At 36.8% G+C, this 20,360-nt stretch overlaps 1 protein-coding gene across 3 annotated transcripts in view; it reads right to left on the bottom strand.

The window, feature by feature from the left end:
* The window catches only part of GCC2 (GRIP and coiled-coil domain containing 2), a 76,921-nt gene extending 56,821 nt beyond the window's left edge, over positions 1–20,100 (bottom strand). Inside the window, exons 1-9 of one of the 3 annotated variants that reach the window (XM_090269942.1) lie at positions 20,012–20,100; positions 19,592–19,648; positions 18,523–18,607; positions 17,207–17,274; positions 9,402–9,506; positions 4,098–6,545; positions 3,353–3,425; positions 780–880; positions 585–683 (exon numbers count right to left, since the gene is read on the bottom strand). In XM_090269942.1, the coding sequence (XP_090126068.1) occupies positions 585–683; positions 780–880; positions 3,353–3,425; positions 4,098–6,545; positions 9,402–9,506; positions 17,207–17,274; positions 18,523–18,607; positions 19,592–19,648; positions 20,012–20,017 (3,042 nt within the window). In that variant the 5' untranslated portion in view covers positions 20,018–20,100. Of the gene's footprint in view, positions 1–584; positions 684–779; positions 881–3,352; positions 3,426–4,097; positions 6,546–9,401; positions 9,507–17,206; positions 17,275–18,522; positions 18,608–19,295; positions 19,469–19,591; positions 19,649–20,011 lie in introns of those variants that run through there. The other 2 variants (XM_090269944.1, XM_090269943.1) reach the window with 2 other exon arrangements.
* Positions 20,101–20,360: the final 260 nt, after the last annotated feature.

Consider the following 20,360-nt stretch of genomic DNA (forward strand, 5'->3'; position numbering starts at 1 on the left):
TTGTATTTTTGTCTGCTTGTCTGTTATTGCCATTGGAATGTAAGTCCTAAGAGGGCAATAACTTAGTCTGGTTGACCACCGTTTATCTAGTACTCAGAACTCAGCCCAGCTGTAAAGATATTTGCTGAATAAATAGGTAAAGAAATACAATGGCATTTATCTTGCATTTTGTTGTATTCTCATTTTTAATTCTTGTATTTTTTATAATAGTCTCACATTATTTAGTAGACAAGCATATTAACTCCAAGTAATAACACTTTCATCTTTCTGTCAGACCTATTGTTTAAGCTTCAGGTTTATTCATTTGGCCAGAACACTATTAAATAATAACAGTAACAATAGCCATATTTTATTGTTACTAATTTTATTATGAAATCCCAAAACAGAATTTTAGTTTTAAAAAACAATGCACCATTTAAAGCTTAGCTATTTAAAATATTTATACTAGAATGATACATCATACAAAAACATAGTAAAAACTACTTACTAAACAACACAAGGGATTGTGTTATGAATAAATTTCACGATTCTAGTATATTTCCTAACTTACAGGTTACAAATATAATTTATTAAAATAATTTTACCTTATAGCTTTCTGCACCTTGAATGAGATCTCTCATGGAAGTAGACAACTGATCCTTTTCTGATTGAACAGATTTGAGTTCTTCTTTTAGAATCTGGACCTATTTTAAATATAGAATATAGAGTTTTTATGAACAGAAAAACCTGGTTTTCTAAAATGTAAGGTTCTTTAATCTTGCATTTTTAAGCCACCTTACCTCTCTTCTGCTGGAATCTAGTTCTTTCTTTGCCTTCACAGCAACTAGTTTTATCTTACATATTTTCTCCTCTTTCTCTTTGGATTCTTCTTCTAGATATTCTAAAAATAAAGCGAACAGTTGATATATATAAACTCAAAAGGGAAAATATACAATTTATTTACTTTAGCCCTAGAAATTGATCTTTAATCTGAAACACAAAATCTGCAATTTGAAATTAAGAGTAATAAGTACCAAAAATAGTAATACCTTTCAAAAATATTTATGAATTTTAGAGAGAGAGAAGGGAGAGAGAAAAACATTGATTTGTTTTTCCACTTATTTATGCACTCATTGGTTGACTTGCATGTGCCCTGATGGGACTGAATTTTCAACCTTGGCGTATCAGGATGACGCTCTAACCAACTGAGTTACTAGGATAGGACAATACCTATTTTGATTAAGTGAAAGCTTAATTATTCATTATCTAAGTGAGGCAAACAATGTAAAAAATTTCCATTTTCTTCCATTCTCTAAGATTCCCTAAAACACAAGTATGCCAGGATTTTAAGTGGTAATTTACAAACAAGGATCAAGAAGAGATACCAGATGAAGTTATGTATTTATGCTCCCTAGGCACACTTGTTTAGGTTGGTAGGTCTTATTTTTACAACTAAACCTGTAATGTGTTCTGTGGGTCCAATCTTGACCTCTCCTCTTAACATCTTTAGCTGTCTTCCCTATTTAAGCTCCACTGTTCCATACGTTACTTCTTGATGGTACCATTGCTTAACTTTAATTATGGCTTCAAGTTATGTCCCTGCTTATTAACTGAGTTGCACCTTTCTCCATATACACTGTCTTTCTCTGGCTGCTACAGATGATCTGTGTGTGTGTAGCACAGGCCAACTGTTTCAATTCCGCATTTCATTCCGTATCTTCTCACCTATTCAGGCATCAGTGTAGCAATTCTCCCCATTTTTTTGTACAGCATAGCTCCTTCTCTATTAGTTTTTTTCCCCCAATTTATAAACATACAATAAGAAACATATCATGAAAAGACTAAGTCCAGGAATCAATAGCAGAAACAGCCAAAATGGTCACAGAGAGGTCACAATAGGATAGGTGGTACATCATACACACACACAAAAAGGCAAACCATTTCCCTTCTGGATATTGTCCCATCTTTTTTGTAGCAAAACTTTTATAGAAAACTCCTTCTAAGAGTTGTTTATACATGCTCTCAAATTTTACTTCCTCCATTTGTTCCTTGAACTCACTTTAATCAGGCTCTGGCTTTGGCATATCAGGGGGACTGTTACCACCAAGTAAACAATGACATCTAGGTTGCTTAATCCAATGGTGAGTTCTTCGTACCAATGTTACTTGACCTATTGTAGCATTAACCACAGGTAAATACTTCACCCTCTTGAAACACTTCCTTCACTTGCACTTCATTTGCCTTAGCTTCTAAGATTTTTTGTGCTCTGGGTATTCCTACCTCACTGGCTGTTCCTCTCAATCTCTTTTGCTGTTTCTATCTTACTGATTTTAAATGATGGAGAACTGTCTCTGGTCCTCATTTTTTTCCCCCCTATACTCATTTCCTTGGTGATCTCAATCTCACAGCTTTTAATGCCAACTATTATGTCGATTACAAATTTTATCTCTGACCTAGCTCTCTCAATTGCAGATCTGCGTATTTAGCAACCTGTTAGACATCTCCATTTACGTTAGTATTTATTCTTAATTTATCCAAAACTGAGCTCATCATCTTCCTAACCAGACTTGTCCCAATCATCTATTACAGAAAATTGGGAGTCATTCTAAACTCTTTCAACTACCTTCTCCCCTTTCCTCTGCCAATCTAAGTGGGCACTAAAATGAGGAATTATGGGCACATTACATAATACTAAATATTTATTTCTTCATCTTTAAATGAGCTAGCCCATAATGTTACTAACAAAAATAAAGGGATAAAATAAAGTCTCAACTCCTCTGCATGTGACACTGGTGCTTCTAGGCTCAGACTCCAGTCTCTCTAGGATCTTACTAGTATGGACTTGATGTTATATGTGTTAATATACAAGTACTGCTGTTTTTTCTTGCTAGAATACCTTTCTTCTTGTGACAAATTTTTCAGTCTTCAAGACGCGAGTATAAACTATTCTGTGATGTTTTACTAACTTAAAACAGGCAGTTACTTTCTGTACTGCTGGCACTGTACCATATGCACACACCAAACTACTATAATAAAAGCCCCTTCTGGCAGTGAGCTCTTTGAAGACATGGTCTGTATCTTAATCACCTTTCTATTACTAGTTCCTAGGTAGGTGGGCATTCAGATAGTTTTCTAAATAAATAAAAAGTCCAAAATAATCATAGAACTATTTATACATAAACTCACATCAGTCCTTTGCTTGGATTAAAAAGTGACAGTATTAACAGATGGCAGAGGGGCAAGAATGGGGACATTCGGAAGAGACAGCTGATTACTATGATTTAGACTCATTAATTGGCTGCTATACTTTCCATTCTATTTTCACACTAAGAAGAATTTGTATAATTGTGAGAACATATGCAAAACTACTTACCTATTTTTTCTTCTAGCTCTTTTACCAAAGGTGGTTGATCGTTTTCTACCAAAGGTGATTTCTCTAAGTAATCCTAAATTTTACAGGGTGGGGGGGACGGACACAAGAATCATCTCATTTCTGATGATAAATTGGCCATAATGTTAAGCATGAGAAAATAATTAAAGAATTCATACAAAAAACAATTTGGTGAAGTCTTTTTTTCCATTGACAGATCAGATATTGACCTTATACATAGAGCATTTACTATAAACAAACAATAGTGTCCAAAGCCAAGATAAACAATCTGACACATAACAAATACATAAGGAAAAGATTAAATAAGTTTATCATAGTCACAAATTTTGAGGAAAATCTAAAATTTTAGCTAAAGTTAATTACCATTATTGCTTTTTGTTAAATAGTGCTCTTTAAGAAAGATATTTACATCACCTAAGAATGAAATTCAAATTTTTCATATTTGCTGTTTTGCTGGTGACTAAATTATACAATATTGACCAACATATACAACCCCTTAATCATTTAATCTTATGCAAAATCATAATTCTAAAAGGATCTCAAACCAAAAAGTTGTCAATGTGATAATAAACATGAAAACAATTAATGAATTTTTCAGAAATTTCCCATTTGAGTTTAAATGCTAAAAATTTATATCTGACTTCAATGTGTAAAAAAGTTTATATATTTTCAAGACTTTATAACTAGAAGAATTTATTTAAATCAATATAATTCAAATTAATAGTACCTTTAATAATATCAACTCGGCTTTCATATCTTGCAATTCAGAATCTTTTTGTTCTAGTGCTACCCTTAGGTTTTCAAGTTCCTTTATAAAAGACTTTTCTTTTTCATTATGGATTTCAATTTTGCTACATAATTTCTGTGATACTTCTTCAACTTGAATTGAAAGCTTCTGATTTTCAAGCCTTGTTTTTTCACTAGCTTTCTTCATTTCTAGAATATCAGACTGCAGGCTGTCTTTTTCTGACTGGGTTTCTTCTAACTCTTTCCTTAAGAGAACTTTCTCTTGTTCATAGTCTCTTAGTAAAGACCTAAGTTCCTCACATTGAACTATATTCACCTCTTGAAGGCACTTAATATTTTTTTCTAACTCTCCTACCTTTTTATCATATAGAAAACGAAAGCTGTGTTTTTCCTCATTTATTTTAGCTAAGGATTTACCTATAGCTTGTAGGATATTCGCAACATCTTGCTCTTCATTTTCTTCTATAACTTCTGACTCAATTTGTTTAAGAAAACCATACAACTGAGTTATAATAAATAACTTCTGAACTTGCTCATTTTCAAACTGATTACTTAAATTATCTCGCTCTTCAACTGTAAACTGAAGTTTCTTTTCTAATTCAGAAATGTGTTCCTTAAGCATAAAATATCCTTCTTTTTGAGACAGGAGAGCTTCCAAATCCCTACTCAATTGATTCTCTTCTGAACTTAGTCTATTATTTTCCTCAGAAAGAGACTTCCCTTCAGATGACAGTGCTTCGTGGTCTTCAGAGAGAGTTTTCAATTCAACCATGAGTTTTTCTAGTTTTTGGTAATTATGATTCTTTTCTTTTAAAGTTTCTTCTAGTTCTCCTGTCAATTCATTTATCTTCTGTTCTAGTTCAGTGCTGTATTGGGTAGTTTGCTGTACTTTCTCCCTAAGGTCTGTAATTAGTCTTTCTTCCCTCTTACATTTTATGAGGAGATTATCCATTTCTTCATGAGAACTTTTTATTTTACTTATGAAATAATCTTTTTCATCAGTAAGAGAACTTATTTTTGCTTTGAATTCTTGTAACATGGAATCTCTCTGACTAAGACTAACTAAATATACTTCATTCTTTTCTTGAAGGCTTTTTATGGCACTTTCAAGTTCTGGTACCAGTTCTTTTTGTGATAATAACTTTTCATTTTCTCTTTGGAGATGATTCACAGTTTCAAGAAGAGCATCTTTTTCATTAAAAGCAGTTCTGAGCTTCTCCTGAAGTTCATTAACATCAGATGCTTGCTGTTGCTTCATTGATTCAAATTCTTGACTTATTTTTCCAGCGGATTCCCCTAGTTCCATTTGTAAAATTTCCATAATTTCTCGCAAACTTTCATAATTTAATGCAGCTTCTTGCTTTTCTTGCTGTAGGTTTTCACGCTGCTCCTTTAGACACTGTATTTCAAACATTAATGCTAATTTTTCTTTTTCTGAATCTGACAAAAAAGTCTCGTGTAGTTCTGATATTTCTTTTTGATGTTGTTCCTGAATACTCTGGACTTCTTTGTTATGCTGTTCTACAGTATAGCAAAATTCTTTATTTGAATCTTCTAGCTCAGATTTTAATTTTTCAATTACACAGCTCTGTTCTTCTTTAGCTAGTAATAATTCATTAATTTTAAATTCTAAGTCTTCCCGTTCATGAAAAAACTCATCCTTTATATGTTGGGCATCAATTTCAAGTTTTAATTTAAGATTATTCATATAAATTACTTCATCTTTTAAGATATTATGTTGAGACTCTAGTTCTTTTAAGGTATCTTCTAAGTGTTTAACTTTTTCATTTACTGCATGTTCTACAAAAGTATCTTCCTGTAAGAGCAAAGAACACATCTGATTTTCTTGGTTTGCACTTGAGGCTTTCCCTAAGTTTTCTAATTCACATTCATATTTTTCCTGGATGTTCTTCTCACTTGCCTCACATTGTTTGACTAGGTTTTCCTTTAGCTGGTTTAAATTATTTACTTCTGCTTCATGTTCTTGAGCAGATACTGCAATCTGGCACATTAATTCTTTCACCTCTTTTTGGTGTGTAGGTTTCAACTGCATAAGTTGTTCCTGCAAACTATTAATATCTTTTTGGTAATGCTGAGAATTAGCCTCAATGACTTTTTGGAGATGAGTGATTTCTTGCTTCTTTTCATTTGTAGCAGCTTCTAATTGCTTTTGCAGATATAAAATTTGCTCCTCATAGGCTTGTAGTTTTATAACATTATCTTCACAGTCACTCTGAAATTTAAGATATTCTGAAAACTCTAATTGTTTTTTTGCTTCTTTTAATTCCTTTTGCAAACTAGCTTTATCTTCATTGTATTTGAAATGTACTGCCATTAATTCATTTTCCAAATCTTCCACTTGCTTCATACAGTCCCTTTGTGATTGTTCGAACTCCTTGTGCATATCTTCCATCTTAGTTATAGAATCCTATTATGAAAATAAGCACACAAAAATTATTTTATTAAGACAAAAGAAAACCCTACCCTCACAAAAAGCATTAGCCACAAGCTAGCTAGAGAGAAAGGGAAATGGACAGAAAGGTACATAGAGAAATATCATCCTGATATTCCAAAATTCTACTTAGGCTGACTACCTTTTTAAAAAGTGTATTTTATTGATTATGCTATTACAGTTGTCCCAATTTTTTTCCCTTTGCCCCTCTCCATCCAATACTCTTCCTGCAGCAATCCCCGCCCTTAGTTCATGACCATGGGTTATGCATGTAAGTTCTTTAGCTTCTCTATTCCCCTTACTATTCTTAACCAACCCCCTATTTTGTTCCTACTGATTATGCTTCTTAATCCCTGTCCCTTTCCTCCATTCTCCCCATTCCCCCTTATAACCCTCTATATGACCTCCATATCTATGATTCTGGTTCTGTTCTAGTTGTTTGCTTGGTTTTTTAGATTCAGAGGTTGACAGTTGTATGTTTGTTGTCATTTTACTGTTCATAGTTTGACCTTCTTCTTTTTCTTAAATAAATCCCTTTATTCATATAATAAGGCCTTGGTGATGATGAACTCCTTTGGCTTTACTTTGTCTGGAAAGCACTTTAGCTGTCCTTCTAGTCTAAATGATAGCTTTGCTAAACAGAGTAATCTTGGTTGTAGGTCCTTGCTTTTCATAACTTTGAATACTTCTTGCCTGCAAAGTTTCTTTTGAGAAATTAGCTGACAGGCTTGTGGGAACTCCTTTGTAGGTAAATGCTTTTCTTTTGTTCCTTTTAAGATTCTCTTTATCTTTAACCTTTGGCATTTTAATTATGTTACATCTTGGTGTGGTCCTCTTTGGGTCCAACTTGTGTGGGATTCTCTGTGCTTCCTGGACTTGTATGTCTATTTCCTTTGCCAAGTTAGGGAAGTTTTCTTTCATTACTTATTCTCAAATAAGTTTTTAATTTCTTGCTCTTCCTCTCCTCCTTCTGACATCCCTATGATTCAGATTTTTGCACTTTTGGAGAAGTCCCCGTCTTCTTTTCCTCTCATTTTTTTGAGTTCTTGTTCATTCCCTCTGTACTGGTTCATTGTGTATTTTTTCCTTATGCTTCAATTCATTGATTTGAACCCTAGCTTCCTTCCCTTCACTATTGGTTCTGTGTAGATCTTTATTTCACTTAGTGTAGCCTTCATAGATTCCCTTATTTGTTTGTTGTACTCGAGTTCTCTGAGTATCCTTTTCATCAGGGTTTTGAGCTCTGCATCTATAGGTTGGCTATCTCCATTTGCTTAGTTCTTTTTATGGAGTTTTGATCTGTTCTTTCAATGGGGCCATATTTCTGTGTCTCCTCAATGGATCACCCTCCCTGTGTTTGTTTCTTTGCTTTTGGTAGAGCTGCTTTGACTCTCTGTCTTGACGTACCTGTTACGTTGTAAGGGGCAGAGCCTTAAGTATTTGCCAGGGCAGGGCAACCCGTTTCACTGCTTTGTGAGGCTGTATGTGTATGTGTGTGCGTGGGGGGGGGGGGGGTTTAGAGAAGGAATAATGCCACTTGCTTGGCACTTGAGCTGTTTCTAGTCATTTCACCCACTTCTCCAATGTGAGTGTTGCCCTGGTCTTGGTTCCCAGAGTCACTGTGTTTGCATGCATTCTAGGACCATGGGGGCCATCTAAAACAACTCTCCTGAGAAATAGGCAGTTTCTTCTGCCATCCCATACCCTACTGATTTTCACAGTCAGAAGCTATGAGGCTTCATTTTCCTGTCATTAGAACCCTGGGTTTGTGATCTGGCTGGTGGCTAGGATCGGTCTCCAACTGTCCCTCCCAGCTTTTACCTGCCACACATGAATGTGGGACCGCGTGTTCCTCTAGCCACCACTGCTGCCTTGCCCCTGCAGCCTCTCTGCCACAACATCGCATCCCCTCTGCCCGTCTCCCTGGCTCTGCCACTCTATCTGCCTAAATGAGTATTTCTTCTTTAAATTCTTGGTTGTTGGACCTCCATACAGTTTGATTTTCTGGCAGCTCTGGTTGTTTTTTGTTTTGAGGTTAGTTGTGATCCTCCTTATGGTTTTGCAAGGAGGTGAAGCGTGTCTACTTATGCCTCCATCTTGGCTACAAGACTGGCTCTGAGTACCTTAAGTATGACAATATATATTAGCAATACTAATGTTATTCAAAGTAATAACTAAAAGCTAGGAAATTTCTTTTTCTTCTTGAAATTTATTTTAAAGAGAGAGAGGAAGGGAGAGGGGGAGGGAGGGAGGGAGAAACAGAGGAAGAGAGAGATAGGGAAACATCAGTTTGTTATTTCACTCATTTTTTATTCCATTGGCTGACTCTTGTGTGTGCCTGACCAGGAATTGAACCCACAACCTTGGTGTATCCGTACAACACTTCAAACAACTGAGCAACCTGGCCAGGGCAAGTTTCTGAATTTTTTAAAAGGACAAAGTTGTATTAAGTCACAAGGCTTTAATGACTATCTCCTGAGAAAATTTGCCCAGACCCAAGAGGCAACTGCACATCCTAGAACTGAACAGATAATAGAATTTAAGAATATTTGTGAGAGTCAACCTACTTAAGTAAGTACTTTTCCATAAAGTAAATGTTTCTTTCATTTTTATTAAAGAATGACATCAGCAATAAGTAAGATTAAGCAATGCAATAAGGGGATGTTAGTCCTGTCTCTAGCAGAGTGATTTTAGTTATTTTTCTTTTTACATATAAATTTATTTCCTTGTTCATAAGTTGTTAAAATAAGATCAGATGTTTTTTAAGGTCTTAGGTCTAAAACTCATGACCACACTATGTAAGTTAATAACAAAATTAAAATATTGCCTTACCTCAACGTGTTGCTTCATTTTAACATTTTCCTTCTTCAGAGAAAGACACTGTTGTTCAGTCTCTGCTTTTTCCAGAAGAATAGTATCTAGTCGTTCAGTCAATGCCTGTTTTGAAACAGGGTAATTTGTTTGCCTGAGGTTAAAAATGGTGAATTGACCATATGCATAATTATCTCCTAATCTTTTCCAAACAACACTAAAGAAAGAATAAAAGATTTAAAAAGGTATATAGATAAGAACAAAGAAAAGGAAAAAAAGACATGATGATATGAGAAATTTCAACATAATTTTGGGAAAGTGAAAGTGAAAGAAAAGAAAGTGAATTAGAAAGAAGAAGTCTACAACCTAAGGGCCTTCACAGAGAAACACTTCTGAGAAACTAAAAATACTCTTTAGAGAATTACATGCTCAGAAACTGGAGGTACCAGATGTGGTCAAGGAAGATATGATGTTTATGGTGTTCAAATACTGGAGACTGGGTGACAATATGAATACGGAGTGATTAGAGTAATAGGCAAGAAATTTGCCCATGTCCTGTCTCCCTCAGAGACAGGTTTATTCCTTGTAGAAATTAAATAGGTAAGGAAGTTAATAAAAATCTAGATTAACAATTCAAAGGTCAGTTCTTTTTTAAAAAGCTAACAAAGCAGACAACCTTTAGCAAGACTGATCAAGGGAAGACTGAAGTAACAAAAATATTATGAATAAAAACGGAAAAATATCTACAAATAAATGAGAGCTTACACAGTTAAAGAGAATACTCTGAACAATTATTTGGCAGTAATAGTGAAAAACAGAATAAAAATTTTTAGAAAAATATAGCTTTACTAACTAAAGAAAAATAATTTAACAGTATAATTAACACGATATTATATCTAATTAAAAATTACACTAGTTATTTAAAATTGCCCACCAAAGAAAACAGGAGAAATAAAGTTTTGGTGGTGAGTTGCATCAAATTTGAAAAGAACAGATTATCCCAATTACATATGAACTTCTCAGATAAAATGAAAAGCAAGAAGAAATTTCCAACTTACTGTACAAAATTAGCATAACTTGATTCCCATACCCAAGGACTTCATAGACAGGAACATCATTGACCCATTTCATCACAAATATAAATTTAATCCTCAATGTTAAAATCTAGATGAATATTAAAATCATCAGTAAACATTAGTCCACCATCCCCTTGAACTGCCTACCAGTGAACTTATGTGAAATAATAATGAAAAACTTTGTTGTTTTAAAAGATAAAGAGATGCAGAAAGTTTAGTTCTATATCAAGTTATAGCTATTATTCAAACAGGAGAGTAAAACAAAGGCATTTTAACATGTAAGGTGACAAAAACTTTCCCCCTGTGCATCCATTTTTAGGAAGCTACAGAAGGAAAAGCTATACCAAAATAACAAGGCTAACCAAGAAAGCGAGGACATGTGACCTAGCAAACAGCGGGACGAACACAGAAAACCAGTGTAGAAAATCATAGGACCATGGCAAAAGGCCAAGTCCAGGAAAACCGTGCAACAAACCTAGAGGACAACCAGAGCAAATTAGTGCATGAGGAGAGCACTAATGACCATTAGGAAAGTAGAAGTCATTGTGAAAGATAGGTAAAGTTTTGTCTACTTTAACTGGAAATTAATGTCTAAAATGGATAAATCACGAAATAGCACTATAAACATATTATTTAGAAATACAGATAGTTGCCAGAAGTTATTTTGTATAATAATAAGTTATTTAGTTATTAGTATTCAGAGAAGGAAAACTCTGACTCCAAAAAACCTCCGCTGCCTTGCGGCATACCTCTTCAGGGGAAAGGCTAAGGGAGTAAACCCCGACAGAAAATCCGGAGCCGGAGTCCCTAAGGCGGTTTGACGTTATAGTCAACACCGGCAACTCCTGCGGCGCACCTGAAGCCAAGCTGTATTGACTCCGTCTTTCCCTTGGATCCTTCAGCTGCGAAGAGAGGGGGGGTCTGCTGCATGGGCAACAGCAGACCCTCCATATTACCCTGCCCAGGCTCTGTAGCTTCAGCGTCATCGCAAGATGTCGATTCAACACAGGAGGAGACAGATACTACCATGTCACTCCCGAGTCGGACTGCACAGCCATTCTCGGCGGTGCAGATAGACTCTTAAGAAGCTACACCATCGTCTCTCGAGACGGACGGCTGCCGACGACGAGTTATTAGTATTATTTCTTAATCATGCGCATATACTGCATTGGTTAAACCATTTTAGTTTTAAAATTAGGTTTTTTCACATTACATATAGAACTACAATATAATCTTCTGATTGGTAAATGTTAGGGGTAGCCTCAATATATTCTTTAAATTTAGGAGCTATGAGAGAAGTCATTAACTGAAACACCCTATAGGTTATAGGCCCAGAATGGACACTTATTTCTTAGGAAAAAAAATTTGATTCCAGGAGGTAAAAATGACAAGAGTGATATGTATTAGAAATTCCAATATCTTAACACACAAATTTCACCTTTCTCTTGCATTTGGAAGCAGCATATAAATTCACTATAATATACATACCTCAAATTTTGACATGGGAAATATGGCTTTTTATTACTCTTTTTAAAAAGCCAAATATGTAAGGTTTCCAATAAGGCTCAGGTGTTTTTCAATGACTAGAAAATGACTAGCAGAAATTTTTATCATAATTAAAACTTGTAAAAAATAAGTCAAGATGGCAGCGTAGGCAGACATGGCCCGCCTCCTCCGACAACCACATCAAAATTACAACTAAAATGAAGAACCACCATCACTCAGAACCATCAGAAATTGAGTTGAATGGAAGTCTGACAACTACAGAATTAAAGAAACCACATCCATCCATACTGGTATGAGGCGCGAAGATGCAGAACGGGCTGGTCCCACATCACCATGTGGTGGATAAAAATTTGGGAGGGCTATCTTAGGAGTAAGGAGTCCTAGCCCCACACCAGGCCCCCCAGCCCAGGGGTCCAGTGGCAGGAAAATAAGTCCCCACAACTTCTGGGTGAAAAAACCAGCAGGGATTGAGTCAGTGGAAGGAACTTCTGGAGCCCTAAGTAGTTCCTCTTAAAGAACACACACATGGACTCACCTACTTAGACTCACTCCCTCTGAGCTCCAGCAGAGGGGGTAACAGCTCGAAAAGCACCAGTGACATACAGGGAGAAATTGAAGTGGCTGGCATCAAGGCCAGCAGAGGCCATTGTCCCTTTTCCATATCTGAGACTCCATCAACCTGGTTAACACCTTTTTACCTGTTCTGTAGAGCCACAGAGACTCCGTCCCACCCAATTTATGGGCCCTCCCAAGCTGCTTTTCCATATAAATGGCTGACCTTAGCTCATGTTGCACAACTTCCTAAATCCTATCAAACAAGGAACAGCTGGCCTAAGTGGGCCCCAGACCCAACACTAGCAGCAGCCAGCCTAGATTCACAGCTCTGCTTCACCGGGGAATCTTCAAGTCCAGCACAGTAACAGCCATCTCAGATGGCTTTATAGCTCAGGCAGGGTGGCCCAGGGCAAAACACAGGTGGGGGCTGACCTCACCCTGCACCATCCAGGAACCCTAGAGCCTGTGCACCCAGTGGGCAGCCACAGACCAAGTTAGAGCACCACTACCCTGTCCCTGCACAGCTGATCCTCCACAGACAGTGATGGTTGGTCATAGTCAGTCCTTGCAGCAGACTGGCCTGGGTAGATCTCTCCCATTGATTTGCCAACAGCAACCAAGGCTCAACTAAAAGAGGAGGGTGTACAAAGCCCACACAAAGAACGCACCTTGAGTATTCAGCTTGGGTGATAGGGCAGCTATGCCACTGGACCCTACAAGACACCTAATACATTAGACCACACTACCAAGACGACAGAGTCAAAGCAGCTCTACCTAATACACAGAAAAAGCACAGGGAGGCTGCCAAAATGAGGAGACAAAGAATCGTGGCCCAAATGAAAGAACAAATCAAAACTCCAGAAAAAGAGTTCAACAAAATGGAGATAAAGCAATCTAACAGATGCAGAGTTCAAAACACTGGGTATAAGGATGCTCAAGGAACTATGAAGACCTCAGCAGCATAAAAAAGATCCAGTCAGAAATGAAGGATACAATAATTGAAATAAAGAACAATTTACAGGTAAACCACAGTAGAGTGGATAAAGCTGAGAATCAAATCAATGACTTGGAACATAAAGGAGCAAAAACAACCAGTCAGAACAACAAGAAGAAAAAAGAATAAAAAAATTGAGGACAGTATAACTAGCCTCTGAGACAACTTCAAGTAGTCCAACATTCACATCATAGAGATGCCAGAAGAGAAAGAGAAGGAGCAAGTAATCAGAAATCTGTTTGAAAGAATAAAAGAAAATGTCTCTGATTTGGTGAAGGAACTAGACATGCAAGTCCAAGAAGCACAGAAGGTCCAAAACAAGATAGATGCAAGGAGGCCCACTCCAAGATACATAATAATTAAAATGCCAAAGGTTAAAGAAGAAGAGAGAATCTTAAAAGCAGCAAGAGAAAAGAAGTTAGTTACTGAAGGGGAATTCCCATAAGACTGTCATCTGATTTCTCAATAGAAACCTTGCAGGCTGGAAGGGATTAGCAATAAATATTCAAAGTCACGAAAAGCAGGGATCTACAGTCAAGATTGCTTTACCCCACAAAGCTATCATTTATAACTGGAGGCCAGATAAAGAGCTTCCCAGGCAAGAAAAAACTAAAGGAGTTCATCATCAGCAAACCATTATTAAATAAAATATTAAAAAGGACTTATTTAAGAAAAAGATAAAAACTATGAACAAATACTACAATAAATACATATCAACAAATGAATCTAAAAATCAAACTAAGCGAACAAGTACAGAGACAAAATCATAGATACAGAGAGCATTTTAATGGTTGCCAGATGGGATGGAGGTGTGGGGGAATGAGTGAAGAAGTGAGGGGATTAAGAAGTACAAATAGGTAGTCACAGAATAGCCATGGGGATGTAAAGTACAGTAGAGGAAATGGAGTAACCAAAGAACTTATAAGTATGACCCATGGACATGAACAACGGTGGGGGGATCACCTAAGGGAGTTGGGGGTTCTGACTGGAGGAGGGTAAAGGGAGAAAAATCAGGACAACTGTAATAGCATCATCAATAAAATATAATAAAAATTAAAAATCAAAAATGTTTAACATTCTATTAAGAACAGAACATTTTACATTCAAAGCCACATTTTTCCAGTATAGTTTTCCAAATAGAGAAAACTTAGGTAGAATGTCTTCAGTTTTCCAGAAGTGTAGAGGACCTATTATATTATAGTATATGATTTTCTAAAATAGAAAACTAACTTATAACCGCTGAATAACTGATGCACATCTTTCCCAATCACTATCCAAGTAATTTTCTCACTAGAAATGGAATTCAAAGATATCATTCTCATTTAATTTTACCAAACCTTTACTATTTGAAACTTGAGTGGTTAGGATAACATGCACTAATATTAAACTAATAGTCTGAAAGGAAAACTTGCTAAGTTAGAGAAATTTTCTAATCTCATATTTAGGAGTAGTTTTGACAAAATGGGAGAATACATTGATTGGGGATAAGAAATAAAGGGCAGATATTTATATATTCTGAAATGGATTTGTATAAAAAGTATTTTAAGGGCTAAGAGTTAACTGATACAAAATTAGAAAAGAATCTTTGTGGTTTTCAAATACAAAAGCTTCCTTCTGGTGTGTATGTCTTCTTTTATTTATTTATTTATTTAAAAGATTTTATTTATTTATATTTAGAGATGGGACGGGAGGGAGAAAGAGAGGGAGAGAAACATCAATGTGTGGTTGCCTCTCACACACCTGCAACTGGGGACCTGGCCTGCAACCCAGGCATGTGCCCTGACTGGGAATTGAACCAGCGACCCTTTGGTTCACAGGCCAGCACTCAACCCACTGAGCCACAACAGCCAGGGCTGTATGTCTTCTTGTGCAATTGAATGCAAGTGTGCATATATAATTGTATATAAAATATCCCCACAAATATATGGTAGTATCAGTGATAATGAACAATTATTAAGCACTTATGTGAAAGACCCAGTTCTATGAGCTGTACATGTATTTACTCATAATACTCAGAAGAACCCTATGAAAAGTAGGAATTATTATTAGTTTTTTTTAATTTTATTTTTTTATCCTCACCTGAGGACATGTTTTCATTGCTTTTAGAGAGAGAGAGAGAGAGAGAGAGAGAGAGAGAGAAAGAGAGAGAAAGAGAGAGAAAGAAACATCAATTGCTTGCCCCCTCCTATGTGCCCTGATTGGGGATTGAACCCACAACCCCCACAACCTGGGAATGGGCCCTGACTGGGAATCAAGCCAGCGACCTTTCAGTCTACAGGACAACACTCCAAGCCACATCAGCTAAGGCAAAAGGAGGAATTATTATTTCTAGTCTACGGATGAAGGAACTCAATTACGGAGAATGAAAAAACTTAGCCATGGTCACAGGCTAAGGTGTCAGAACAGGGATCTGAAGATCTGACATGCAATTTGGCTCCAGAGTCAGCATTTAGTTAAATACCATGTAGTTGTAGCTAGAGCTGATTAAGAAAACACATAATGATTCAGTAAACATAATAAAACTATTATGAATTCAGTAATATTTAAATCAATTCATTATAAAACCAAATGGTATTTGTGCACGTCATTCATGCTTCATATAGTATTTTAGCCAAAAAAAGAACAAAATGGTATTGCATGATATGCAGAGGAATTTGAGACCCCTTGCAGTAACTTCCTGAGTCCTTCAATTGCCCAGTGCTCCTAAGTTTGGAGCCACCTAATAAGAGTGTAAGATTATACATAATAAAAAAAAGATCACAAAACTCAAATGATAAATATGAAAAAGCAAAAAAAATTATTGCAGAGCTCTGAGAAGCAAAAGGAACTTTCAATAAGGTTAGGCCAAGTGGGAGAAGGAAAATGCATTTAGTTAGCAGTAAGGGTATGTAAGAATAAGCAACTCAGGTTCTTAAACAGAATAACAGACAAAAATAATATTCTGTGATCTGGTAATTGGATATAGGAATAAAAAGAGAAAAAAAGCCTAGTTAGGGTTTAATATTAAAATAAGTCATGCATGACATGAAGCGTTTCACACAGAGCCGTGGAAAAGAGGAGGGTAAACTGTAGTGTTATCTTGAGAAAACAATAGGTCTCTGGTAACTGACTGACAAACACAAATGATAAAGGAGACAGGAAAACTGAATAGTTAAAGGCCTGAAAAACACTGCTGCCTCTGGTTGTCCAGAGAGAGGGATTTGGTCATTCTGAGGAGAAGACAAGAATAATGGGTAAAGATTTTTTCCCCAAATAGCTAGAAATACAACTGTGAGATCAGGGTCAGTAGTCATGTCCAGGAATACATATTGATCTATAGATTAAATGTATGTATAAATGATCAGCTCCCAAATCATCATCAAAGTCCTAAGCATGGCTGGGTTTTCTGAGCAGGAGAAGGAAGAGCAGGACTGATATTGAGGCAATAACCATAATTACAGTGTGTTGGAAAAAAAGGAGAGAGAATAATACTCATTTCAGAACAGAAGGGACCTCAAGGTCATTTACCCCACTTTTTTTGCAGTCAGTCAAAATGATTAAAAACTTATCCAAAGGCAGAGAGGAAGTAGGAAAACAGGGACAAAAAGCCAGATAGCACTCTAGGAGGCTGACAGACCTCAAGAAAATTTATCATTAGACATTTCCTCTAAGTAAATAAAAATAAATTAAAGCAATATTCACAACTGTTTCATTACCTTAATAATTTCATCAGTTCTTCCAGCAACAGATTTTGATTTGAGCTCTTCAATTTCTTTCTCTAATTCTAAAGAATTATTTAAAAGAAAAGATTCCATTTCAGAAACGAAAAATAACTGGCTAAAGTAGTAAGTACATTCTTTAAAAAGAAATCACTGTAAATTAGAATACGTTTAAGCAGCAGCAGATAATTTATGAAAATATTAACTTCACCCAGTATTACATTTTCCTTTATTATGTAAAACTCCAAAAGAAACAAATGATTAATCTGCATGTCCACATCACCCTGATTTAGCAATTATTACAAGGCGAGTCTTGTTTCATCCTGACCAGTACTCACTTTCTCCCGTCAAATTTTGAAGCAAATTCCAGACATTGTTATTTCAGCTATAAACAACATTAAAAGATTTATTTTTTAATCCTTACCCAAGGACACTTTTTTTCAGTGCTTTTAGAGAGAGTTAAAGAGAAACATCAACTGGTTGCCTTCTCCTATGTGCCCTGACTAGAGATGGAACTTGCAACCTAAGTATGTGTCCTGACCAGGAACTGTATCCACGACCTTTTGGTTTACGGGACTCCGCTCTAACCAACTGATCCACCCAGCCAGGGCTGTAAGCAACTTCTGTTATAGAATCTTACAGCAACAATTAATCTCATTCATTTTATCAATGCATGTCTAGGTCTGGGATATAGAACACCTTTCAAAATAAATTATTCTTATCACAAACTAATACAGCCTTCCAAAACACAATTTGACCCTTCAAGGAGAAAATAATTCTTGGCTTTTAGGTTTTGCAGCTAACATTTGTTAAGTCACTGGAAATTCAAACAGTAACCCACACATACTAAGAAGGATACTAATACCTTCAACCTTTTGGAATATAAAGAAAGGGAAGCTAAATAGGGAATCAGTCAACTTCAGCAAATAAGTATAATTCAAAATCCTAGAAAGGGAAATCTTTTATCACTTTACTTAAGCCTCTTTTTACTACTTTGGCTCACACCCTTGTGTCTCTTAACATTTCAACTGACTAGTCTAGAAAAAAAATGCTTGATTCAGAAAAATACACAATCTAAATGAAGCAAAAAAAAAAAAAGTGCTTAATTTTAACATTTGTTTTAAAAATCTCTCCTCCCTGACTTTAATAATTCGGAAGCAAATGATTAAAATGCTAAAAAAGATTCCACTACATTGTCTAAGATTTTAGTGGATTCACTGGTAAACAAAACAAGTCAAGGTACTACTAAAAAACTAATTTTTAACCATGATTAAATGATATTGTGGTCAAGATAAATATTTTCAAACCAATACCTGTACATCTTGAATTAGCTTTCTGTATTAGTATCATCTGCTTCTTGGCAAACTTTATAAGCTCTTCCTTCGGCAATGCTTCCAGCTGAAAGATGTAGTGATATTACCAATTTGTTGTAACTCTTATTTCTACTATATTGCAAAACAAAAACATCACATCTGCCAAAAATTAAAATCTTATTGAATGAACCTTTATGTCAAACAAACACATTTTTTAAAGTGAGCAAATGCAACTTCAATTATTAGTTAAGCAACTACTAGGAAATGTAAAAATAGCACATATCCTCTTACAGATACTGTTGTCAGAGGTAAAGGCACTTTCTAGATTTTGATTTCTTTTGTTGAAAAATTAGAGAACTAAGACTACTTCTACTTAAAGTTCTTTAGAGCTGTAAGATTATTTCATTCTATCCAAGCCAAATCTTTGGCTACATGCAAATAAGTAAGCATAATTCTTATAGGAATAAGATGAATCATGTTGCATTTAGGCTTTAACTAAAAAATCAGGTAAAATGCTTAACTTGTTGGCTGTTGTCTCACTTATAAAACCGTGATAATAATAGCAGTTATCTTATCGTTACCATGAAGCTAAAATGAAGTAACTGAGTGTTTAGGAAAGTGCCTGAAACTTAGTATGCAAGCAATACACCACAATCTTTGAGAATTGTTGGATGGTAAACTGCTGTACAGGGCCATAAAATCACCCGATTCAACTCTATCTTCACAGCATAGAAGAGAAGCCTACAGAATAGGGTCCCTTGACTCCTACCTACCTATATCTCTGCTCTTTCCACTACACTATATAAATCCTTATAAGATTGATTTAATGTCTGAAAATTGCAGAACCTCTCGGTTGTGCTAACCAGCAGGAGGAGGTAAACAAAGTCAGCTTTTTTTCATACTAGGAAACCTAAAAAGGAAATAAACTGGTGACTGTATAAATTACAAGTGAGATTCCTGGGAGAAAGGAGTTTTTTTTTAATAGGTCACCCCTCTCCCTATGCCAAAGTCTTCCAATTCACCATCCTCCCACTCTTCAGGAAGCCTGCTAGTCAAGTACACACTTCACCTTGGATTTCCCAGTTCCAGGGGTGGATGGTGAAGCCACCCTATCTTGAACAGGATCCTGCAAAACAAAACCAAACCGAGGTGGTCGTGAAAACTCTTCCTAAGCCCGAAGAGAACGCGGAACCTTGAGAGGTAAAGCCCCTCCGCGGATCCAGTGGAGAGAAACTTTAACGTGCGAAAGAGAACTGGGGAAGGAAAGGTCTGTCACTGGGACCAGCCGTACATAAGCAGCTCTGAGGGGCCGGGCAATGGCAAGGGGCGGATTTGGGGAAGGTGGGAAAGACAGGACAGCGCGAGGCTGCGGGGACGTTGCTTAGCCCGTGCACAGGGCCCATACCCACGTCTAACGCAGGTGAGGGAAGGCTTGCCGGGAAGATGGGGGATCTCAACCCCAGTGCGCCGTTCCGGCCGGCCGCGTTACCTCCATGGCGGCTGGCCCACTGTAGCCCCGTGGCCTGCAGCTTGGCAGCTCGGAGGTCACTACCACACACAGCCCGCTAGCCCGCAGCTCGGACGTCGCATGCTAATTTGCGTCTGCGCCTGCCTCTGACGTGGCCCCAATTGCAGGCCAAAGATGGCGCTTCCCCGGCTACCCCGTTCCACGCCTCTCCATGGCTACGGCCCCGCGCTTCCGCTTCCGCTGGTGCAGCTGCAGGCGAGTCCCTGTCGCAGCAAGCTCCTCGGGCTGCCGGCTCCGCCCTCAGTGGGCACAGGCCGCTGTAGACCTTGGAAGGACCTCACTGCAGAGCCCACTCACGGGGCAACGAAAC

The sequence above is a fragment of the Furipterus horrens genome, unplaced genomic scaffold (assembly GCF_987537825.1).
Source record: "Furipterus horrens unplaced genomic scaffold, mFurHor1.1.pri manual_scaffold_3, whole genome shotgun sequence".
Lineage (NCBI taxonomy): Eukaryota > Metazoa > Chordata > Mammalia > Chiroptera > Furipteridae > Furipterus > Furipterus horrens.